This window comes from Cervus elaphus, chromosome 4, assembly GCF_910594005.1.
Source record: "Cervus elaphus chromosome 4, mCerEla1.1, whole genome shotgun sequence".
Lineage (NCBI taxonomy): Eukaryota > Metazoa > Chordata > Mammalia > Artiodactyla > Cervidae > Cervus > Cervus elaphus.
The window spans coordinates 63240605-63266509 of NC_057818.1; the positions used below are offsets into that span (position 1 = coordinate 63240605).

Here is a 25905-nt window from a genome sequence, read left to right on the forward strand (position 1 = left end):
GGTTCCCGTAGTTCTCTAACATCGCGTCTGTGTAAATGCCCGCTGACCGAGGTCCAGGCATTCCCACTCCTCCTGAGTGAAGTCTATGGCCACATCCCGGAATGTCAACTGTCCCTGAAATACAAAGTATAGATGCCATGTGGCGGTGGGAAGTCTTCCTAATGTGACCCATGATGGAAACAGCAAGTTTAGCCACCTGGTTTTCCTTTAGGAGAGTGCCTGCTATTACACAGAATATAATTTTTACACAGTAATATTTTCGCTGTATTTTTAACCCCAAGGAAAGAGGATGAGATGTGATCCACGAACTACTACAGGAGCTATTATGACTTGGAAGAGGAATTATAAAATAATCAGGAACTATACAATAAATATTGGCATATTTATTTTTGAGTGTGGTACTTATGTGACACAGGATGAACTATCAAAAAAAGAACACCGGAAATACTTTTAAAAAGCACATTCCAATCCAAACGTGATGGAGTGGGCCCAATGCGCCACATTTTTAACAAGCTTATTCGAACTAGTAATGTTGAAAATTCTCCTTCATGAATGACCATTTTGAACAGCTATGAAGTAGAATAGTAAGGAAAGAATTCATACTTAACTTAGAACTTTAAGTGTTCTACAGATTTTATAGGTCTCATAGGATACAAACCTTGGTGGCAAGAATCATTTTATCTATTTAGCATCTGCTATATATCTTTCTGACAGTTTTACAGAGTCTTGAATGTGCAACAGAAATAATTTAAAATCAATTATGCTGCTGTTGCTTCTTTTCAAAAGTATTTTAACAAACATTCTTTAAATGGCAGATCTGAAACTTTACATCAGTTTATGGACTCTAGACTTTAATAAAACACAGACAAATATACAGAGACAACTGTACGGAAAGTTTACCGACATTTCTGTATTCCTAAATAATACTAAAAGCAAGAAAAGTGTTCCTATTCTTTGCACCCCAAGGACTGTAGCCTGCCAGGCTCCTCTGTCCATGGGATTCTCCAGGCAAGAATACTGGAATGGGTAGCCATTCCCTTCTCCAGGGGATCTTAATAAAGAAGAACAAGAAAAAAATCGATATAATCTTATTAACATGTTTATGCATCTAGAGATATACTACAATGGGACTATATACTCAGTAATAGAGAAAAAGTGTCATGTCAATGAAATCAGGAACATTTTTAACTGACTAAAAATGTACATAAATATTTCAGGATGATATTATTTTAATTTTTAAAAATTAAAATAGTGTGCAGACATACACAACAATATAAAATAAAGTGGAGCTCTGGTTCTGAATTTTTAAATTTCCTGACAGTCTGTATTGCTTCCATTTAGCTATATTTTAAAACTGAACAGTTGAACATAGATTACCACTAATAGGGTTCTTGTAAACATTTTGGAAAATGCAGAAAGAGGATGAAACTTTGTCTGTGATGTGAGCATGCATTTACTGGAAATGATCAGACCTGGGCTTGAGTGATGGAAACCCCCACTCCCAAAACCCAGCATCTCTAGTAAACACATGTGAGTATTGTCGATGAGAAACTGACACTTGCCAAGAACATTGCCAGCAACTGAACAACAACAACAAGGACGTTTGCCATCTGCCTCTGTGAAGAATGAACCTTCTGGTGCTGAAACTGTTGATGTTCAACCTCCCCTGAGGGACTTCAGGTTGGATTCAAGCACTCTGTGCTCCAGGGAATCTGGTGGAACTCGTCTGAAGAGAGTTAGCTATTTGCAGGAACTGATTTCAGGATTCCAATCCTTGCATCTCTTCATATCTGTGTGTGCTGGGCTTAGTCACTCAGTTGTATCCAACACTTTGTGACCCCATGGACTGTAGCCCACCAGGCTCCTCTGTTTATGGGGATTCTCTAGGCAAGAATACCAGAGTGGGTTGCCATGCCCTCCTCCAGGGGATCTTCTGAACCTATGGATCAAACCCAGGTCTCCCGCATTTAGCATCTGAGTCATCAGGGAAGCCCCTTCATATCTAGAAAAGCACCAAATCACTCAACGGTGACATCAGTTGCTCATGACTGGCAGAAATGCTTTTTGTCAAGTTAGCGCTTGACTGCACTGAATCTTGTACACCCACCTTCCCCCACCGCCTCTTGGAGCAGTTTCTCAGAGTTACCTGAGGTGCTGTCTCCTGGGCTCCTGTGTTCATTTTGCTCCAAATAAAACTTAACTCACAATTCTCAAGTTGTGCATCTTTCTTAGCCAACAGTATTCATCGTTCAAAGCAAAGAGAAACCAAGATGATACAGAGTTTCCCCACTAAATGTGACAGTTGCCCATATCCCTCACTTTTTCTTTCCAATACCCCTTTGTGAAGGCAGGAAAAAAAAAAAAAAAAAAAAGAATCTCATAGCATGGGATTCTCACAGAAGCACCTGAACTAGTGAACATCCCAGGCCATGGGGTAAGAAGTACATGGAAAAATGTATTATCCCTGCCAAGCATTTTGGCAATATTATGAAAAGCATGATCTTAATCTATTATGAAAAATATTAGTTTTATGCAATTTGCAGTTCATATATACCTCCCATGATCTGTAACCTAATAGTACATGTCATAGTAAGTTTTTCTTATTGAAACAGAGGATGGCCTCTGGTACTTTTTTTATTTCTAAAAATTTTCTGAGAAATTCTGGACTGCTGAGTTCATTCTATTTATAAGGGCATTTTTTTTTTTTTTTTTTAACTCCTGTTCTACAGAACTGAATTGCATCTACATGTAAACTCATCACGGCATATCCCTACTTCCCTAGGATGCCAACATGAACCACATTCCAATGGGAATCTCAGATACCAGTGAATTCCCGTGTTCATTTCTCACAAAAGGAAAGTCACTAATTCATCCTGAGAATTCATCATGCTCTACAGAAAGCAAGGATAGAATGAAGAAAAGACCGTGGGACACAAGGGAGAAGCAGGCTAAGAGCCGGTCTTCACCATGATAAGAAATAAAGGAAAAAGAAGACATTGACAACAACAAACCGCCAGAGAGAAACACTAGAATCAGAGCGTAAAGGTGTGCAGCTTCTCAGCCCAGCCCTTTCAGGAGGAAACGCAGACACAGCCCCCGACCCGGGACAGGACGTTCACCTGAGAAGCTGCCATCTCCTCGTCTTCTTCCTCCTGCTCTGCGTCTTCTTTGGGGATATTATATCCCAAACTCGCATACAGGCTGAGAAAATACCTTTAAAGGCATCCACACAGCTCTTTCACTTTCAGCTGCTGCCGTGAAAAAGAAGAGAACGTCTTCTTTCTCTCTCCCTTTTCTGAGCTCTTTTCTGGCTTCCTCTGTCCCTCAGCTGTAGTGGGTAACCAAGATTAAGCTGATATGCTAATCACATCGTGGGTTTGGTGCTCACTTTCCCCACTCTCTTTGCAGACCACCCGGAGAGTTCGCTTTCTTTTCACATTAGAGAGACCAAGCCCAGAACTGTTGCAGGAATGGGGACCCCTTCCAGGGCCCGAAACTGGGCTCTTGTCTAACACTCAGAAAAAAATTGTCTGAGGAGACACATGTGCTGACAAAGCAAGAGACTTTATTGGGAAAGTGCACCAGGGGGGAGAGCAGTAGGTAAGGGAACCCAGCAGAACTGCTCTATCGTGTGGCTCGCAGTCTTGCATTTTATGGTGATGGGATTAGTTTCCGGGTGGTCTTTGGCCAATCATTCTAATTCAGAGCCTTTCCTGGTGGCGCACGCATCGCTCAGCCAAGATGGATGCTAGCTAGAGGGATTCTGGGAAGTGGACAGACACGCAGTGTTTCCTTGTGACCTTTCCTGAACTCATCCGGTTGGCAGTGGCTTATTAGTTCCGTATTCCTTATCAGGATCTCTTGTCATGAAACAACTCATGCAAACGGTTATTATGGTGCCTGGCCAGGGTGGGTGGTTTCAATCAGGGTGCTTCCCCTAACAGAAGCATGTTGTAAAAATCCGACTTCTTGTGGCATTTTCAGATGGGCTCCTTTCACTTAAAAAAATGCATGGAATTATTGTCCATGTATTTTATACCTTGAAAACTTAATATAAAAATGCTTAATATCTATGTCTCCAGCTCTAGTCCTGCTCATTATATAGGATCATCAATAATATTTTCTAGATTATATATATATATATATATGTTAATACAATATTTTCACAAATATAGACATTAGACCTGTGGACACCGTGGGAGAATGAGAGGGGGCCCAATTGAGAGAAGAGCCTCGGCATATATTCACCGCAATGTATAAAATAGGTAGCAAGTGGGAAGCTGCTGCATAGCACAGAGAGCTCAGCGCAGGGCTCTGTGATGGCTAGAGGGGGGAGACGGAGACCGTGGGAAGTTCAAGAGAGAGTGGGTGTACATATACCTATGGGGATTGATTAAGTTGTCCAGCGGAATCTAACACAACATTGTAAATTTATATACATCTCAATTTATATACATCTCAATATAAATTCCAATTTATATACATCTCAAACATAAACAAACAGACTGATAACCCTGTGCTGAAGAATCCCCCTGACAGTGTGGGGCCCTTGAGCATCATCCCTGGCCCAGGAACACTCCACGTGCTGTGGGGAGACTAAGCCTGTGCCCCACAGGTGCTGAGGCTGGGTGGGGCAACTTGCTCTTTTCCATGGGCAAGACACAAAAGAAACATGCTCACCATCGCTAAATAATAAGAAATGCAGAACAAAACTACAGTGACCTATCACCTCATGCCAGTCAGAATAGCAAAAAGCCCACTAATAATGTCATAAACGTGGAAGAGGCTTGGAGATCAGGGAACCTCCTGAATGGCTGGAGGGAATGTAAGCTGATGCAGTCACTTGGGAGGACAGTGTGGAAGTTCCTTAAAAAATGTAACCTCCTGACATTTAAGGAAATGAATTCCCAGAATTGTAGACAGAATAGATTAGCTGACAAATTTATAAGATTTGCAGTTTTTAGTGAATCATCTGCAATTCTGAAATGAGCAGTTGTGGTCTAGCATTCCTCAATTCTTTAAGTAAATGTGTACTAATACACACACACTTACATGTTCCTTGTATTTCTCACTGCTAGTGTTTATACTTTCAGATATTTATTTATTGTGTTCAATGTATGCTATATAAATTATATAACATATATACTTTCAGATATTTATATATGGCATTGCGTATGTCATAGCCATGAGAAAACAGTTCCTTTAAGCCTTACAAAAACATATGCTAAGAAATAGGGTTAGATTTTACAAATCTTAGTTCAGAACTTTACCATTATGACTTTTAAGTATTCTTGTGATGAATGTTAAATTTACATTTGCTTAAATGAGCCCATGAAAAGTCTTACTTAGCTCAATAGAAGAACAAAGGACAACTGAAGCAGGTGAGTTCATGACTCTAGGTCCTCAGAGAATTCACAGCAAGCTCTGAGTGAGGTCAAGGATAGAAGTGAGCAGAGAAAGAGGCAGTAATTGGGGTTCAGGATTTTATAAGAGGCCCTGGGCTAAGTGCTGTGGGCTCCCCAGGCTGAGTGTGGATGGGTCCATTCAAACCAAGAGGAGCAGGATTTTGGTGGCTCTGTGAGGGTGGCATTGAAGGGGAGCCTGTGAATAGGCACTGGGGTTCAGCAAGCCTGCTGGTCTCAAGGAAGGGGGTCTTCTGGTGCAAGTGCTCACAGGACCTGCAGGCTGCCTGCTCCCCAGACAGACGCTGAGGCAGCAACAGCATGGAGCAGTTCAGGGGAGCTCTCAACAGTACTCTGTATGATCCTTCTTATTAGAACCGTCAATATGTCCCTGCGGTTACAGAGAGGGGGAAAAGTACAATGGAGAAATGATGGGAAATACATGATCTAATGATTTGAAACTTAAGGGCAGGAAGGAAACTAATTGTTACAGACTTCACCCTTCTATGCTACTGAAGAGTTTCTCGTTAGGTATTCTTTCCTGCAACCTTCAATTGCTAGGCTAACACTTCATTCATTACACACCAACATTTACACAAGAAACCATTCAGTTTTATTGCTTAACATGTATGCTTATCACACACAGAATAAAACCTTTTACACTCCACTATGTAACTTCGGTTAAAATACAGATTATAAGCATGAACAATGATAATATACCTCTGATACAATGATCTGAGAACTGTGATTTCTACGGTTACAAAAGGGAGGCTAATCATTTAAGAAGACATACAATAATTACATGATTTTTCTGGGAAGGATTTTCCCTACATTTCTAGGGTAGCAGAGATGTCTTTAACTGAAACATGGCTACTGATATTCATGACTTCTGTTGATATTATAAAATACATCAAGATTTTAGTGAACTGTCTTTGTACTTTACTTTAAAAGCAAGTGACATAACTATTGAAAATGTACATTGAAAATGTACTTTAATCTGTGGAATTATTCCCTGAACACTTATATCACGGTGACTTACAGGGATGTGTGACATGAATGACAAACACCACCATTTAGATGTTCACTGCACATGTTACATTCCTGTGTCCTTAATCTTATAATGGAGAAAATTATAAATGTTTTCTTCCTAGAAAGAAGGGCTTCTCTCATCTTTGAGGTACCAACCATCAAAAACATAACTTTGCATGCACACTAGAAATGAAGTGTAGCATGGAGTAATTTGAGAATTCAGTTACATTCATTTTGGTTTTCAAATAATCACAAATCGTTTCAACATCAACAAACATACATAGCTAGTAACTGTACATGGCTGAACATCACCTCTTCATCTTGTGATCCATACTAACCTATCAACTTTCTGTCTATTTTAACTATGAATCACTATCTACAATATTTCTCCCTAAGAGGAACGTCAGAAAACAGGGTTTATGAAATACTTTCTAGTATGCATTTCCTGATATTTATTTAGGTTTGATTTTTTGTAAATACTTATTTATATTTTCTTTACGTCATTCCGTATCATTCTTATATAAACAGTCTTGGGTTTCCTGAACTGTATATTCAGGACAAACCTCTTCCATGTCTTACTTCATTACTAGGGTTTCCCTCCAGGACATGCTCTCTGATGTCCAGTGAGATGAGAGCTCTGATTAAAGCCTTTGCAGGTTTCTTTACATTTATGAGAATTCCTTCAGTATGAATTATCTGATGGTAAGTAAAACCAATGTGCTGGGTTAAAGTCTATGTCACAGTCCTTACATTTATAAGGCTCCTCTTCAGTATGAATTCGCTCATGTTAAATAAGAGTTGCATAGTGACTGAAAACTTTACCACCTTTTTTACAAGTTTTCCCTCCAGTGTGAATTCTCTGATGGCGAGTAAGACCGGCGCAGCGCCTAAAGTCTTTGCCACAATCCTGACATTTATAAGGCTTCTCTCCAGTATGAATTCTCTGGTGTTGAGTGAGAGTAGAGCGTTGACTGAAAGCTTTTCCACATTTTTGACATTTATAAGGTTTCTCTCCAGTGTGAATTCTCTGATGGCAAGTAAGACCTGAGTGCCAGCTAAAGCCTTTGCCACAATCCTTACATTTATAAGGCTTCTCTCCAGTATGAATTCTCTGATGGTACATAAGGCCTGAGCCCTGGCTAAAGTCTTTGCCACAATCCTTACATTTATAAGGCTTCTCTCCAGTATGAATTCTCTGATGGTACATAAGGCCTGAGCCCTGGCTAAAGTCTTTGCCACAATCCTTACATTTATAAGGCTTCTCTCCAGTATGAACTCTCTGATGGGACATGAGGTCTGAGCCCCGGCTAAAGTCTTTGCCACAATCCTTACATTTATAAGGCTTCTCTCCAGTGTGAACTCTCTGATGGTACATAAGGCCTGAGGCCTGGCTAAAGTCTTTGCCACAATCCTTACATTTATAAGGCTTCTCTCCAGTATGAATTCGCTGGTGTTTATTACGAGTTGCATATTGACTGAAAGCTTTTCCACATTCTTGACATTTATATGGTTTCTCTCCAGTGTGAATTCTCTGACGGCAAGTAAGACCTTTGCGTTGAATAAAGCCTTTGCCACAATCCTTACATTTATATGGCTTCTCTCCAGTATGAATTCGCTGGTGTTTAATAAGAGTTGCGTATTGACTGAAAGCTTTTCCACATTCTTGACATTTATAAGGTTTCTCTCGAGTGTGAATTCTCTGATGGCAAGTAAGACCTTTGCGTTGAATAAAGCCTTTGCCACAATCTTTACATTTATAAGGCTTCTCTCCAGTATGAATTCGCTGGTGTTTATTACGAGTTGCATATTGACTGAAAGCTTTTCCACATTCTTGACATTTATATGGTTTTTCTGCAGTGTGAGTTCTCTGATGGCAAGTAAGACCTTTGCGTTGAATAAAGCCTTTGCCACAATCCTTACATTTATAAGGCTTCCCTCCAGTATGAATTCGCTGGTGTTTAATAAGAGTTGCGTATTGACTGAAAGCTTTTCCACATTCTTGACATTTACAAGGTTTCTCTCCAGCATGAATTACCTGATGTTTATGAAGACATGAGCACTGTTTAAAGGCTTTGCCACAATCCTTACATTTAGAAGACTTCTCCCGTGTATGGACTCTCTGATGGTAAGTAAGACTTGAGTGCTGGCTAAAGCCTTCACCACATTCCTTACATTTATAAGGCTTCTGGCCAATATGGATTCGCTGATGTTGACTAAGTTTTGAACTCTGATTAAATGATTTGTCACATTCTGTACATGTGAAAGTATTCCATCCTGTATGAATTTCCCTATGTTTACATAGGTTGAGTGCGTTAGTAAAGACTTTCTCACATTTCTTACACTTGTAGTTTTTCTGTGGATTCTGAATACTCTGCTGTTGAATAAGTTCTGAAGACAGATTAGACACATCATATTCACTACAATTGTAAGTCTTCTCTCCAGTATGTGTACTCTTATTTAGTGAAAGACCTGATGCTTGATAAAAGATATTCCTGCATGTATTACTTTTAGAATCCTTATCTGAAGATTGAGGTGCCTGATGTTTCCTAAGATCAGAGTCTTGTTCAATGTTATACCCACTGTCATTGTATGAACAGTTTCTTGCTCCATCATAAATACTCTGGAAACTATTGGGGTTGGAGCTCCTACTTAAGGCCTGACTCGTGTTATTACACATGAAAAGTTGTTTTATATTAACCCTATCATGATATGTATCAAACAGTGATGGCTGAATTAAGTCTCCTCCATTATTATCAACATTACACATTTTGGATTGGAGAGAACCTGTCTGTTGGTGGAAGAATAATGACCCGTTGCTCACAGACCCCTCAAGTTGATTATATTGTGAGTTTTCCCCATCATTTGTAAACTTCTCCTTTTCAGACGTGGTTGAATGTATGTGTAATCGAAGTCTATGTTCAGAGTGGTCTGAACGAACATTTGGAATAGACACTGGATGACTTTCCAGATTTTCCACATTTCCCCTCAGGGAACGTGTGTGTTTCAAAAACTGATGTGAGTCATTGCTTACAAAGATACACTGCGCGGCAGACGGTGATGACTGAATCGGGTGCTTTCCCCAATTTGACTCCCAGTGCTCATTTCTTCTGGCAGTCATGTCCACAGTATGTGAAGCGGTCTCAATTTCTTTATGTCCATATAAACATCCTCTCAGTCTGTCACATACCCTTGTATGTCCCCAGTCTTTGGTTAAATGGTCATTTCCGAGGGGAGCTCTTTCATATAGGTTTGCTTTTTGCATTAAATTTTCAAACCTTGGATTCTTTGACATCAAACCATGGGTGTTGTGAGAAAACAGACCTAAAAGATACCAAATAGAAGCTTTCTTATCTACTATTCTCAGTGAATATCCTTGAAGATTTAGAGAAAATGGGGACCCAAGGATCAAGATGCCAGAGGATTAGGCAGATTGGAGTTCATCTCTCTCCACAAATGCATCAAGAATACCTCAGAATTGGAAGAACTCTCACAGAGCGCCCTGTGAACACTAGCAAAGAACCTACACCACCTAAAAGGACAAGAAAGATTCCTGGTGAGCCAAGTAGGACCAAAAAAGAAGAAGGAGAAGGAAGAGGAGAGCAACTGGGATGGGACCTGTAAGCTTGGGGGGATCTGAAGAGAGAAGAGGTGTCCACATCCGGGGGAGCCCCTCATGGGGGAGCCCAGTTTGGACAGAAGGAGAGCCTCATTCTCTGTGGAAGAGAACATGGCAACCCGCGTGTGGCAGAGGGGAGTGAGAGCTGCAGATGGGGTGCTGACCCTTGCCCTGCCCACCCAGCCTGAGAGGGTGTCCACCTCAAGGGTGTCCACCACTGCAGACAAGGGCTGGGTGCTGGAACGTGGGCTTTGCGGAGCAGACCCAGGCAGAGGACTGCGGTTGGCCATGAGGAGACATCCTGAGGGGACGGGAGGGAGGGAGGAGCTCTGCAAATGGGACGCTTGTGGAGAAGCCTGCACCACCAAAGCGCAGAGCGCCATTGTTGACTGAGGCCCAAAGGGAAGAACCCCACCGCAGCCTCTCTCCCCCGTGCTGGCCCCTCATCCCTGGCAGTAGGGAGGACCACCACTCGGGTGGGCTCTATTGAGGCCCAGCCACGGCCTCCCCCATGCCCCTCCTCCCCCGTCAGCAGACCCCTGTGCCCTGGGGCAGCCTCTGGAGCAGACACCTGTGGGTGGGTCACATGCTCAGATGGAGCTGAAAGCACGGCTGAGCCCCAGGGTTAAGGAAGAAAAGCTGAGGTCTCTGCTCGCAGCTGCACTAACCGCGCTTTTACACAGGCAACCGGCTTTGTCAGCTCAGCCCCTGCAGAGCATCTGAAGGACAAGGGGGACGCCCCCAGTCACAGCAGGTGTGGCTTTAGCAACTGTAGACTTTGTGGGCTCGGACACGAGGGGACGGGGCCAGGCCGGGGTCTGAGCTGCCCCCACAGCACCACAGCACCTGGGACCTAGGCCCTGAGTTCAGGGGATCTATGCTGGTGACCCGGGGAGAACAACATCTGAGAGACCCCAGGGCCGTGTGCCGGCATACCCATGGGTGAGGTGGGGCCAAGATCAGGGCCAACCAGGGTCACACGAGACTCACCCAATGGGTGAAAGTGACGCACAGAGCACATCCCAAGGGGAACATCCCCAGAGCAGCAATCCTCAGGGGCTTCTCTCCCAGGGGTGTGCTCCAATCCCACCTGCCTCCACACAGATCAGGATCACAGCGAAGAAACAGATCTGGGGGCTCTGTTCCGCCAACCAGGGCGCAGACCCACCACAGACAGGGCAGTGACAGCCACAGAGCGATGGGGAAGCACCCCTCAATATCCAGGGCAGGCTCGGTTACAGCAATCAAGTGCCCATCAAGGGGATCAGGGCACAAACCTCAGGACCAAACTGAGCCCCTAAAGGGCAGGCACAAGAAACAAGAGGAACTAGGATCCTGCAGCCTTCAGGGCAGAGACCACACACAGAAAACGTAATAAAACCAGGGGACAAAGAGTGTGGAGCAGAGGAAGGGGCAAAATAATAAGCTACAAGAACCACTCAATGAAGCGGAGACACGCAGTCTAATGATTACCTTTTGCCCTAAGTCGTCTTAAATGGAGACACCAAACATTTTCAGAAGTACTAGGTGCCTTCCAATTCTTTAATCCACTTCTTACCACTTGTGTTTTATTGGAACACATTCTATTAGATGTTTGTATCTAAAAATCATAAATGATATTGACATACAACTAATTAGAAACTGAGGGCCATAGGAAACTGATAACAAATGAGATAAATTAATAAAGTCTGGGGCAGCTGATAAGAAACAAGATAATAAAGCCTTAAGCAATTAAATAAGAAGTGAGATTTTTAAAAATGTGTTGGGATCACAGAGAACTCTACTCAGTTCCCTGCGGAGACCCAAATGGAAGGAAATCTAACAAACAGTGGCTATTTATACGTGTACTTCATTCTCTTTGCTGTACAAGAGCACAACATTGTAAAACAATAAGGATTTAAATCCAATAAGGATGTAAAGGACTTAAAAGGACTTCTTTATATGATCTAAAATGTTAATAGTTTCAAACAACCATTAGAAATACGGTGGAAAATGTTCTAAACTATTTTGCCAATTTATTTAAAAAATCTTTGAGTTAATTGAATACATTAGAGTATTTTACCATTGAGGAATTGTGGCAAATGCACTTCAGATATTTAAAATGAGTTCACATAACGAAAAGTGAAACATTGGTGTAACTCAGAGATTTGCATTCTCTCATTTTATGGAAGTTTTGCTTTATACACTGAAATGAGTTTAAAATGTATAAGGTCATATTTGTAGCTTCCAGTCTTTTAGAAAATATAAATCAGAAAATAAATTCTGTCTCCAATATTCCTAGAGTATTGATAGTTTGTTTACAATTCCACTCACACATTTCTTTCTAGAGGTAGAAACAAACTTTAAAAAGAGCATCTTATATTTATTCATCAATGGCAGTTTTCATAGGATCCCCAAGAAATTAAAGAGCAGCCAACCCATGCAAGTTGTCACAAGCCAAGAAGAGAATTTGAATTCTCACTGTGGATGAGAAAAGTAATCATGGAGCTGAATTCATGAACGATTGAGAGGCAGAAGGAGCCAGGCAATGTCCGTCTATGACAGCAACAGAAATGAACCCAGAGTTCTCCAAAATCATTTCCACTGGAGCACGTCTTCCCAAGCCATAGGACAAAGGCTGACTTCCTCACTGCTCCTTGGACCTCTCACCTGAGTCATCAGTCCATCCATTCACACCTACCTGAGTATGTGGCTGTTGTGTCCGTTCTCCTTACATCCCAGGGAGTCTTCATTTGCTCCAGAAAGGTGACCAGGTCCGGCTTTGAGACCACAAGACCTGTTCATCAGAGAAAGGAATATTTGTTTTGCTAGAGATTCATAAGTTTCCAACCCAATATGTATTTGGGTGAGAAGAGAACACACGGGTGAATGTTAATATAGCCTAGAGGATGATTTCCCCAAATACTTTATTGAAAGCACCCTTACAATACTAACAAATACATAAAAATCAGATCCTGAGATTCTGGTCAAGTACTACAAGGCTAAAGTAAGCAGTGTAAATGTGGTTTTAAGAGGAAGGTGTCACTATTTAATACCATGGAACTGATTTAATCACCACCATGCTAGAGTGAAGGAGGCAGATTACATCACGGAAGAAAAAGGTTAGAATCATACTGAATCACCATGAAGGCTTTCTTTCTAAACTCACAAATACCCATTTCCTGCTAGAAAGCAGGGATCTGAAGGTGTTGGTGGAAGCAGAAAATTCCAGGAGACGTTCTAGAAATGCAGGAACCAAACCCAGTGGTGGAAAAGGGATTCTGGAAGGCAGTTCTCCTCACCCAAGGAGGCCAGGTTCCCGTAGGTCTCTAACATCACATCCCTGTACAAGTCCCGCTGACCGAGGTCCAGGCATTCCCACTCCTCTTGAGTGAAGTCTATGGTCACATCCTGGAATGTCAGCCACCCCTGAAATACAAAGTACACATGCCATGTACTTTGGGGTCACAAAGAGTCAGACACAACTGTGATCGCAAAGAGTCAGACAGGACTGATGACTGAATGACTGAACTGACTGACTGACTGACTGTCATATGGCCAAGAGAAGACTTCCTAACCTGACCCTAAACGAAAGCAGTAATTTCAGAGAACTGATTTTGATTTAGTGTAGTTTCTGGTATCACACAGTAACATTTTCTACCACATTTTTAACCCCAAGAAAAGAGGATATGATTCACAAGAAACTATTCTGATGTGGAAGAGAAATTATAATGTAATCAGATCAACACTGGCATATTTATTTTTGAGTGTTGTACTCGTGTGACCCAGGATAAATTGTCTACCAAAAACCAGGAAACATTTTTAAAAAGCAGATTCTGATCCAAGAGTTCTGGAGTGGAGAAATTGTGCCACATTTTTACCAAGCTTATTTGAACTAGTAATGTTGCAAATTCTGCTCCACAAATGACCATTCTGAACTGGAATGAAGGAGAATAGTAGGGAAGAATTCACACTTAAGTCTGAACTTTAAGTCTTTTACAAATTTTACAGGTCTTATAGGATAGTAACCTTGCAGCAAGAATCATTTTAACTATTTAGTATATACTGTATATCTTTATGACAGTTTTTACAGAATCTTGAATGTGCAACAGAAATAATAGCTCCTCTGTCCATAGGATTCTCCAGGAAAGAATACTAGAGTAGGTACCTATTCCCTTTTTCTGAAAATCTTTAAAAAACGGATAAAAAAAACAGCGATCAAATCATGTTAACAGGTTTGTGGACACAGACATATACTATAATGGGACTACATACTTATTAATAGTGAATAGGGAAAAGTTGTCATTTCAATAAAATAAAGTTTTTTTTAACTTATTAAAAATGTACATAAATATAATGGGATGATATTATTTTTATTTCTTTAAATAAACTAGAATACAGACATACAGAATGATGTAACATAAAGTAAAGCTCTGGTTCTGAATTTTTTAATTTCCTGAAAATCTATATCATTTCCAAAGAGCTATAGTTCAAATTTTAACACAGTTGAACATAGATTAGCACTAATAAGATTCTTATAAACATTTTGGAAAATACAAAAATGTGATGAGACTCTGTGATGTGAGTGTGGAGTGTACCTGGAAATGACCAGACCTGGGCTTGAGTGAGAAAAATCCCCCAAACCCAGCATCTCTACTAAACACAGTCATCTTCCAAAGCAAAGAGAAACTTAAGAGCTTATGGGATTCCCCCATTAACTGTGATAGTTTAGGCACATCCCTCACTTTTTTCCCAAGATAGTTGTTAAAGACAAAAGGGAAATACATGAGCTGCGTCGCATGGGAATCTCACAGAAGTACCTAAACCAGTGACCATCAGAGTCATGGGGTTAGAAGTAAATGGAAGAATGCATTACCACTGCATGGGTATGTTGGCAATATTATGGAAACCATGATCTGAATCCATCATTAAAAAAAGTTAGTTTTAAGCAAATTTCACTTCATATATACCTCCTGTGTCATGTAGCCTAATACCACATTTAATTAGTAAGTCTTTCTTATCGACACAGAGGAAGAGGATAGTCTCAACTACATTTTTTATTTTTGAATAAAATCTGGACCACTGAGTCCATTCTATTTCCAAGGGCATTGCCTTTTGCTCCTGTTCTAAAGACCTGAAGTTGCATCCAGATATAAACTCATCATGGCATTTCCCCTACTTCCCTAGGATCCCCACACAGAACAGCATTCCACTGGGAATCCCTTATACCAGTGCCTCCCCGTGTTGGTCTTTCACAAAGGGAATATGTTCAACATTGAAACTGACAGAACAGTGTTGAGAATTCATCATGCTCTATAGAAAGCCAGGATACATACATTGGATAACAGGCTTTGGGACATAAGGAAGAAACTGTCTAAAGAGCCAGTCTTCTCTAATACAAGAAAAACTGGAAAAAGTAAACAGTGGGCAACAAACACCCTAGGTAGAAAACTTAGAAGCCGAGAATTGAAGGTTTGCAGATGTTCAGACCAGCGTTTCAGGAGGAAAAGCAGACACAGCCCCAGACCCGGGACAGGACATTTACCTGAGAAGCTGCCATTTCCTCCTCTTCTTCCTCCAGCTCTGCATCTCTTCTGGGGATTTTTATCACAAACTCACATCTGGGTGTTAAGTAGATAACTTTAAAGGCATCCACACAACTCTTGAATCTGCAACTGCTGCAATGATCGAGAAGAAATAGTTTTCTTGTTTCCCTTGGCCGTTTTCAGAGCTCCTTTGTTACCTTCTCCTTCCTGGTCTGCAGCGGATAATCCAGACTAACCTGATATGCTAATCACACCCTGTGTTTGGTGTTTACCTTTCCTGCCTTCTCTATGCAGACCACCCCTGCGAGTTCTCCTCCTTTCTTTCTGCCTTACAGAGTGCAGGCCACAGTACAATTCCCAAGACATAACAGACAGAACTACCAGGTTACCTGACCCAGCCTGTGAGGATTTTTGAAACAATGTAAGAGGGAGACCCAGGTCCAAGAGCCAAGAGCTGCAGCTCAGCACCCCTGTGACCTCAGGAAGGGAGCATTTAGGGCGGGAACTTCTAGAAACAAAGAATGTCAGTCTGATTGATTGGGGAGGGGCTCCTTCCAGGATGGGTGTGGACCTCCAAGAGCTGGTATCTGTGCCCATGAGCTATTTATTGCCAAATTCACACTGAAATGCAAGAAACAGGAAACCACTAATCCATTCAGTTCAGTTCAGTTCAGTTCAGTCACTCAGTCATGTCCGACTCTTTGCCACCCCATAAACCGCAACACACCAGGCTTCCCAGTCAATCAACAACTCCCGGAGTCCACCAAAATCCATGTCCATTGAGCCAGTGATGCCATCCAACCATCTCATCCTCTGTCGTCCCCTTCTCCTCCTGCCCTCAATCTTTCCCAGCATAAGGGCTTTTTTCCAACGAGTCAGCTCTTCACATCAGGTGGCCAGAGTATTGGAGTTTCAGCTTCAACATCAGTCCTTCCAATGAACACCCAGGACTGATATCCTTTACGATAGACTGGATGGATATTCTTGAAGTCCAAGAGACTCTCAAGAGTCTTCTCCAACACCACAGTTCAAAAGCATCAATTTGAAGTAGGAATTCATATGCCTGGACTCCACCTCGGGCTTGTCAGGGCTGATCGTGCTCGGCCACCTCTCCAGTGGACTCGGAACTCTCTGCTTAGTGCCTGTGGGAACGACAATGGAAGGATAAGACGCCCTCCGGACAGGGGAACCTTGAAGATCATATCCAGGTTACTCATCACCTAAGAGAAAACAGACACTAATCACCCCTGCCTCCAGACAGTATCTATCAGAATGTAAGCACAGACTTCTTGGTTATTAACTGGTTGGAATGTAACCGCAGGCTTATTGATTATTAACTGTTTGAACACATAACACGTGAATGATGGGGTTATTGTGACTGTATTTACCCTTCAATTGTAAGCATCAAAGGATTGGGGTGGTGGTTTTGGACACATACACATGGGGTATAAAAGATTTTCACAAATGCTGGTCAGGGTCCTTGGCTAAGAGGAGACTCTGCCTTGGGCCCACTGGTGTAATAAACTGCGCTCCACTATCTGTATTGTCCTTCTGAGTGAGTTTGTTTCCCGGAAAACGAGGCTATAACATTTGGTGCATTGGCCAGGAAACTCCTCACTTTGAGGAGACTGGTCTCATTTGAGGCCACCCCGAGGCCTTGTAGCTTGAATCTCCTAGAGTAGGGAAGGCGCCTCGCCCCTCTGGAAGGATTCTGCTTCTCAACGCCCGGACCTTTCACGTTAGCAGGTAGTGGATGGCAGCAGGGGAACTGAGCGCTCAGGTGAGGAGGGACCCACCCGGCAGGGTGGAAGAGGGGTCTGATCACCCCCGTGGGAGGGACTAGAAGGAGCGGGGACCCACAGGAGCCTGGAATAGGCAGGCGGCGATTGCTTGTGCTCGGGTTTAGAAAGGTAATTTGTGAAGGTCATTTAGGAGGTGTGTCCACGCTGTCTCGGGGAAAGTTATTACCAAGTGATTGCCAGGGGATTTTTAGGATAGGAAACTGGTCCTTGTATGCTCATATTCTGCCCTCCCTGAGGAGGTGTCATGTCTGCTGTGAAATTCTTGACCCCCTCGGAATTGTTAGGCAAGAAGGAGGGGGATACAGAAGTGAGTATGAATTGGCTTTTCCGGAGATGGCCTGGGACATGGGATATTTAACCCATCTGTGTTTTCATCCGCACCTGATCAAGCCCACCAAGCAGATGGACTTTAAGGGAGAAACTGTCTTGGACCATGTGATGTTCTGGTTTAGCTGTGCTGCCCGGCGGGTGAAGACATGCCGATCCCCCTTATCCCTCTGGGATCTGGCAGGTAAGGCTCTTCTCACCCCAGTTAGGAAGGAGGCAGAATGGCATTTAAGTGTCACTGAGTGGAAATATCAGAAGTACATAGGGTACTGAGAACTTCGTAGACAGAACGAAAAGGAAAAGTAGAAGAAGGTCCGAGAAGGTAAGCAAGATGGGGGGAAGTGAATCTAAGGCAACTATATTGGAGTGCATGATTAAAAATTTAAAGGGATTAGGAGGAGACTATGGGGTGAAGATGAAGCCTAACCACCTGCACATACTCTGTGGTCGAAAGGCCCTCTATAGGAGTAGGATGGTCACCAGAGAACACCATGAACTCAAAAATAGTGGAAGCAATCTATACAGTAGTGACAGGAGAGCCAGGACACCTGGATCAATCTCCATCTATTGGATCAATCTCCATGGCTAGGGTTAGCTTGAGACCCTCCTACTTAGGCAAGGTTCTGTATCCAGAAGGGAAAGGGAAAATGATTAATGGCACAAAAATTGACTGGTGATAAAAAAGGAAATTCTACAGGATTTGGAAGGGGATGACCTGCCCCCTCCCCCATGCTGGATAATGACGCGCCTGCTTCTGTTGTACACGGATTGCCGAATTCCCCCAAACACGACAGGAGCCACGGATCGATGCAAAAGCAGTGAGGAGCTTTATTACAAGCTCGAGCAGGGACTCTCTTCACACGATGGTGAAGGAGCCCCGAGAGAAAGCGGTGAGTCGTTTTGATACTGTCTAGCAGGGACGGCGGGAAGGAAAACTTAGGGGGATCGGCTAGTTTATACTGTGCAGCCGGGGAAGCGGGAAGTCTTGGTGGGATGGGGGTGGGGTGAGGGACTTCTCCCGCCCTTCTCGATTGCCTAGGGGTGGAGGGTAACTCGTCTCCTTCTGATTGGTTGGTTTGACGAAGTTTTTTTCTCTTCTTCTCGGGAGGGGTTCTCGCTCAGAATTGTAATGCTATCTAAAATGGAGTTGTTTTAAATTTTTCTTTCACATTTCCCCCTCTTCTAGTTCCTATGGAAGACCCAATCATGGGTGTTCTACAGAGTCAACTATATCATCTGTGGAGACAGTCGAATATTGAGTTCTGAGTAACATTAGGTGAACGGACAGGCAGTGTGTTTTTCTTAATAATTCTCTCTTGAGAGACTTCATACTCAAGATGCTTTTTGAGAATTGGGGCGAAATTCTGTTTCTTCTGTAATTTCTTCCTGCTGTGCCTGGGCGTAGGCCTGCCTAGCAGAGCAGAAGTCTCTCTCTACCTGATCTAAGTTGGGGTGTTTTATATCTGAAACCAGCTTTTACTCTTATAACAACAGCAACTTAGTTTGAAACTGTTGGCGCCTCTCAGAGATAAAATAGACAGGGGCCAAACAGGAGACCTAACAGGACGGTCATCACTGGTCCCCAGAAACAGGAGGCACCACTGGGATGATTGGCTGGTGGTCAAGCAACAGAGCTGTGTTCTAGGAATCTTGTGTTTAGTCTGAAGTTACCATCTTTCACCGGGGTGGGCTCCAGTTCAGTAGAAGAACTCAAAGACATTATTATACATATTTCTTTGAGTAGGAACCAGGACCCATCTCAAGGCTGTACCACCATTTGATTGTTTCCCCTCTGTTTCTGTATTTTTTTTTTCCTTTCTTGATTAGCAATTGTTTGAATCTACCCTTTGGAACTCAGGGAAGGTCAAGGAGGCTGAATAAAGCCTATATTTTACAGTACAGCAGATCTGTACTCCAAAGTTGCCACCCCACAGAGTCCTGCTCAGTTTTAATTTAGGGAACAGGGCAACTATGACTGAGATAGTTGTCAAAATGGGGCATAGGACTGCCTCAGATTGGAGAAGAGACACTGAATTGGGAGTATTTCTGAGTTTTAAGTCTTAGACCTGAGCCTTGTATGATTAAAATCTCAATCCCTTGGTCTGCCATTTTGTTGTAACATACCCAGTTAGTAGTAGCTGGAGAAGGGATAACTGGAGTTTTAATAGACAAAATAAATTTTTTTTTTTTTTTTTTTTTTTTAGAAGAATAGGCCTGAAACCCAGTCTGGACCTGGCACTTTGGGGAGACTTTTAGCCAGGTGGCCAGTTGCTTAGTTTTATAAAAAGTAAGGTAGAAGTTACTAGCTTCTAGCAGACATTGTTTTGAGAATGGTGGCATTTAAGCCTGACACGACTCAGAAAACTCAAGTGTTTAGCAATACAATGTCTAATCTGAAATTACACTTATAGTAACACCTGGTTATTTCCCAGGATGTCTGAACCATCACTGAGTACTCTATTTTGACTTTTAATTGTAAAATGTTTTTAATAGCCAAAGCAGATGGCACCATTAATGATGTCAGTGTTTCTCTAGGTATGAGAAGATGCAAGAATTGGGACTCATAAAATCTCTTGAAAAGATCTAACTATCTGAAGGCTTGTTCTGCCAGTTGTTTCCAGAGCACCGAGTGTCTCATTCTTGATCTTCACCCTGAACTCCTTTCAGGGCCATTGAAAGTCAGCAGTTGCAGTGGCCATGATATCATCGCTGTAGATGTAGATGGCAAGTGTCAATCTTCAGTTGGCAAAGCCCCTTTTTGTTCATAAACTTGACCACGACTTTGAGGGGGGCATTTCATGACCATTTTATCCCATGGTGCTGAGAATATCTATTCTCAGGTTTGGCAAAGATTTTGTTGACCGGCCACTCAATGTGCTGTTACTGGACTAGGCCATAAAACAGTATCTAAAATTCTCTGGACCACCTGTCTTACTAGCCTCTTGGTCCAGGAAAACATTCCCTCTTGTTGTTTTTTCTCATATCTAGAGTTACACTGCCATCATTATTGATCTCATAGGGAACTATATATTATGTTATCAGAGGCCTCAGTCACACATATGGCACTGTAAGAAATGGCAATTTTGTAAAACAGGTGAAATACAAAGAACATAGCCAGCAGTACTAGTAAAGTCACGAGTAAGATGTAAGAGCTTCTATTAGATGTAGCCCAGTATATCTCAGGTCATCTGACTTAGTCTACTCTGTACGAACCTTTATCTTTCAGAGAAATTATACATTAGCACCACCATCTATAAGGCACACAGCCCAGTTTTCTAGTGTTACTAGACTGATTATTTTTAGTATGATTTAATTGTTTTTAACACAGAGGAGACTTTAAACCGAAATTACCATAGCCTGGTGTTATCTATATAAATTTATCTTATAATTGTGGGAGATTTTTTCTTTTGCTTAAACTTTTTTTTTTTTTTTTTGCTCTGATTGAGCTTGAGGAATAGAAAAAGGCTCAAATTTATGGCCAGAGTCAGAGTAGGCATTATTAATTGGCCTGGTGAGGGGATCTCATCTAGTAATATCACAGTGACCTGAATATGACTATAATTTTTTCAAGTAAATTTTTTCAGGGCCAACCAGTTAGAGTCTTGTAGTAGAGAAATTTACCAAAGTAACCCAGAACTAGATACAGGTGATTGGCCACAAACCCAACAATTGGATTGATTTTTAAAACTGGCATAGAATCAGGCCTATGATAGAAAAGCATTTGATTTATACACAAAGGTCTAAGAAGTCAAGAGAACACTATAAACGATCATACGAATCAGGTCCAGCATCTTGGACAAGCTGTCTACCTCTGATGTCGTTGTCTTTTCATCCTGGTGTACTATAGTATTTCCTGTTTGAGCATCATTTTAAGGTGAGATCAGGTCAGCTGTCTTTCCTATAGGCCAATCCAGTGTAGGGGCCTCTGGAAGTGGGAATTAATCTAAGAGTTAATTTCTCTTTAGTTTTATTGTGCATGAGCTAATTAAGAGTACCTGATAAAAAGTCCTTTTAGCCAGGTTGGAGACAGTCTCTTAAACTGTCTTTTTTCAGTCCTGGTTGCAGGTCATGAGGCATCTGATCTTCATCCAAAGATAGATTACTGAGATAAGCTTCAGAAACAAACTTTTACATTAATATCACATAACAGAATTGATCATAGACTTTTTATTTTGCTGAAACACTTGTAGGATCTCAGACTGAACTTTTAATATAAAACAGGGCTGGGAAACTCACACCAAAGGCTTGTCACAGATTTTGCCTAACAAATCTAGGTGAACTCTTTTTTTTTTTTTTAATTTAACCAACCAAATAAACAGTTTAATATCTCTCTTTGGGATGTTTCAGGGGCCCTCTGAAACACCCCAAAGCTAGCTAGATGTCAAGGGAAATTTAAAAGAATTCAATTCAGGAAGTTTTATCAAAAAGATTAATTAAAAGCTTTACCTAATTGGCTCTAACCAGTTTTTTATGACCTTGTCATTTTTAACAAAATCTATTTATTTAACTAATTGTAATCTAATTTTAGAAAATCCTGATCATGCATAACTCTTTTTAGTATTTTTTTAACACTTTTTTTTTTACTGAAAGCATACTTCTTGCTTTCTTTTAGCAACCAAGAGCTAACTTTTATATTAGCATTTTATAGATTGGTGAGCATAAATACCAGTGATAATTTTTAAAACCCTTGTTTTCTTAAAACATTTTAGGATGGCATCAAACGTTATTCATTTATAGTCTCAAATCTCTTTAGTTTTTTTGTAAAAGGAAATCAGTGTTTAGTAGTAAATGTTTCAAAATCTTATTTCATTTGGAAATGACCTAATTATTTAATAGACTTCCAATACTTAGTTTAGCACAACCCTTAGAAATTCAAGTTACACCAATCTGGGGAGACTATTGTAGACAGATATTCTTAAAGAATAATTATTTTTAATAGAGTTTATATACAAATTCATACCTCATTTACATTTTTTACAAGTTTTTTTTTTTTTTACTCAAGGTAATTTTGTCGACAAACTTGTAACAGGTATAATATTTAACTTATATTAAACCTAGGTATAATGAAAATATTTCACTTGATGTTAATTACTCTAAGACATGTCTGTATTAGATAGGGCAACAAACAAACAAACATTAATATCAGGTATTTAATACTGAATATGTCTCAGTTCACCTGAACCTGGAATTTATTGTTTAATTTAGAATTATTAGATTTGTAAGCGCTTACCCCCCCCCCTTTTTTTTAAGCTAATTAAATAGAGCTCATTTACAAATTAACCTAAAAATATTTTTCAGAGACAAAGACATACCAAAACATATTTAGACAGACACAGTGCAAGATCTATCTTCATTTTCTAAGTTTGGTCATAAATTAGATATTACAATATAAAATTTAAACAAATAACATTTTTAAAGGCTTTTTTTCTTTTATTTATTTATTTTTTTTTTCCTCTCAGTCTCAGATGGTCTAAATAAGTGTTCTTGAGAGCCCTGGTCTCAAGGCACAGGGAAAGAAAATCAAGTTTTAACAAAATGGCGGCAGGTCTAAATGTTGGTTAGACAAAGCAAAATAGCCGTCACAAATCACAACACAGAACAGAGTTAAAACACACATATAAACCTGGCAGTCTTCATCAGACACTCCCTTAAATACAAGAATACAGTCTCTCGGAAAACCTTCTATAGAGACACAAAACTTCAGGTGTCTTCAAAGATTTTAAAAGGAGGAAAGAAAGCCAGGTTGAAAGAAGAAGGAGAAGGAGGCGGGAAAGAGGGGCAAAAGGGGTGGACTTATAGACGTCTCCTGCGACCTCCAGACACCCAGGCATTACGGGACTTTTCCCTGGGCTTTCAGAGAAGGGAGGACTGGAACTCGGCCCTGCCAGAAACCAGATCAGAAAATTCGAGTTCTCTGCCAAGAGGAGGTGATCAGTCTCCAACCCTCAGCTCAAGCTGAGGCCCTTCGACCAGATTCCTGCGTCCAGGACCGGGGGACTAGAAAAACGGGAAGGGTAGGTAGGGCTAAGGAGAGGAAAGAGAGAGGGAAGGGGAGAGAGGTCAATAAAGTCTCTTGTTCCTTACCGGTCGGGGCACTCTGGCCAGTTGTCTGCGTCAGGAGGAGACCAGGGACAAAAGGGTCCCATTTGCGGCCGCTGGGTCTGGTCCATTGGCAGACAAGCTGGCCCCTGAGTACTCTGGCCCCTGAATCCAGTTACTAAGGTAAGCGGAGAGCATCTAGATTGGGCCTGTCCCCTCGTCAGTCAGTCACACAATGAACAAACAAGACAACACACCAGACAAATAACAGAGCGCGCAATCCCGAGAAAGAAAGTACAGAGTAGTCCCCGCACAGGTATATATATGTATATATACGGGACTACAGAGTGGGAGCTGGAAGACGTCTCCTCCGGCCCCCTGCTGGAGACCACTATCGGCGCGCCCGCCTAGGTTTAATTTCCAGCTACAGACTGACACAGATTGGGCCCCCTTTGATACAGATGCACCTGCTGTTATTGCTTACCGGCCGTTCGTCCTCCGAAGCGCGGGTCCTGAAGGGCTCGGGGGATCCCGGACGAGCCCCCATATGTTGTACCCGGATTGCAGAATTCCCCCAAACACGACAGGAGCCGCGGATCGATGCAAAAGCAGTGAGGAGCTTTATTACAAGCTCGAGCAGGGACTCTCTTCACACAGTGGTGAAGGAGCCCCGAGAGAAAGCGGCAGGTCGTTTTGATACTGTCTAGCAGGGACGGCGGGAAGGGAAGCTTAGGGGGATTGGCTAATTCATACGGTGTGCGGGAAGGAAAACTTAAGGGGATCGGCTAGTTTATACTGTGCAGCCGGGGAAGCGGGAAGTCTTGGTGGGATGGGGGTGGGGTGAGGGACTTCTCCCGCCCTTCTCGATTGCCTAGGGGTGGAGGGTAACTCGTCTCCTTCTGATTGGTTGGTTTGACGAAGTTTTTTTCTCTTCTTCTCGGGAAGGGTTCTCGCTCAGAATTGTAATGCTATCTAAAATGGAGTTGTTTTAAATTTTTCTTTCACACTTCACCAGGACCGGAGGCCGCCTTAATGCCCGATCCAGGGCCGGGTGAAGTTCCTGCAGCAGCCGCTGCTCTGCCGCCAGCTCTCCCGGAGGTCCTAGAGCCCCCTTTTTGGCAGGCTCTGATCCCGGTGACAGAAGCCTCTGGCCAACACTTCCAGGATCCCACTCCAACCGAACCGCCCAAGCTATACCCGCCTCTCCCGGTGAGGACTGACAAGAAGGGGAGGGAGACGTTGGAATTAAGCAGAGACCGCGCTCTGCCAGAGAGCCGGAGGGAACCAAAGAGAACAGACAAGAGACTTACAGTTCAAGCTGCTGCTCTGGGAAAGTCTATCTCGGGCCCTCCGGAAAACCTCATCTGCCCCAGGGACAGGACAGTCCCTCAGCCGGTCCCAAGGGAGGCCCCGGTCCCCGTTACGGCCAAACCAGTGTGCCAGGTGCAAGCTTTTGGCCACTGGAAGAATGAATGTCCTAAGGCAAGGAAGGAAGAGGAAGTTCCTACAGCTGTGGGGCAAACTGACTTGGAAATTAACTAGGGCTGCCAGGGCTCAGAGATATCAGGCCCCTCAGAGCCCATGGTAACCTTAAAAGTGGGGGACCAAAACACTGACTTCATAGTGGATACAGGAGCAGAACTGTCGGTAGTAACAAAACCTGTGGCACCTCTGTCCAAAAAGACTACCGCTGTAACTGGGGTATCGGGAGAAGATATGATTAAATCATTTTGCCAGCCCAGAAAATGTCAAATGGGGGGGTGGGCACCAAGTGATTCATGAATTCCTCTACATTCCTGAGTGCCCAGTACCCCTGTTGGGAAGAGACTTGCTCTCCAAACTAGGAGCACAAGTGACTTTCTCCCCTGAGGAGAGGCCCACCTTCTGGATGGGCTCTATGACTTATTTGCCCTCTCTCTCAGTACCACCCCAAGATGAGTGGAGGTTGCATGAGCCTCCGAAGGAAGAACCGGGTGGGCTGGAAGAGCATGAGAGAGAGTTAACTCAATTATTCCCTGAGGTCTGGGCGGAAGACAACCCCCCTCCCCCCAGGCTGGCTAAACATCACGCCCCAGTGATAATAGAAGTCAAACCAGGCACCATCCCGGTTAGAAAGTGCCAGTACCCGCTTTGGATAGAGGCCTGAGCCGGCATACTGCCCCACA

General features: G+C 42.5%; 1 protein-coding gene across 1 annotated transcript; it reads right to left on the bottom strand.

The window, feature by feature from the left end:
- Positions 1-5992: 5992 nt before the first annotated feature.
- Positions 5993-24713, bottom strand: LOC122689418 (zinc finger protein 665-like). The gene is made up of 4 exons (XM_043895829.1): positions 24225-24713; positions 13329-13455; positions 12728-12823; positions 5993-9752 (listed from the first exon to the last, which is right to left on the bottom strand). The coding sequence occupies exons 1-4, from the start codon at positions 24285-24287 to the stop codon at positions 7219-7221; spliced, it is 2820 nt and encodes a 939-aa protein (XP_043751764.1). The 5' UTR covers positions 24288-24713; the 3' UTR covers positions 5993-7218.
- Between the last annotated feature and the right edge of the window lie 1192 nt (positions 24714-25905).

What these genes read in the sequence shown, in the direction of transcription:
- LOC122689418 (XM_043895829.1), bottom strand. Translation starts at nt 24,287, where the DNA reads ATGGGGGCTCGTCCGGGATCCCCCGAGCCCTTCAGGACCCGCGCTTCG. An exon ending in CGGGAACCTGGCCTCCTTGG is followed by an intron (nt 12,824 to 13,328) that starts GTGAGGAGAACT and finishes TCTGATGAACAG; the next exon opens with GTCTTGTGGTCTCAAAGCCG. An exon ending in CACAACAGCCACATACTCAG is followed by an intron (nt 9,753 to 12,727) that starts GTAGGTGTGAAT and finishes GGTATCTTTTAG; the next exon opens with GTCTGTTTTCTCACAACACC.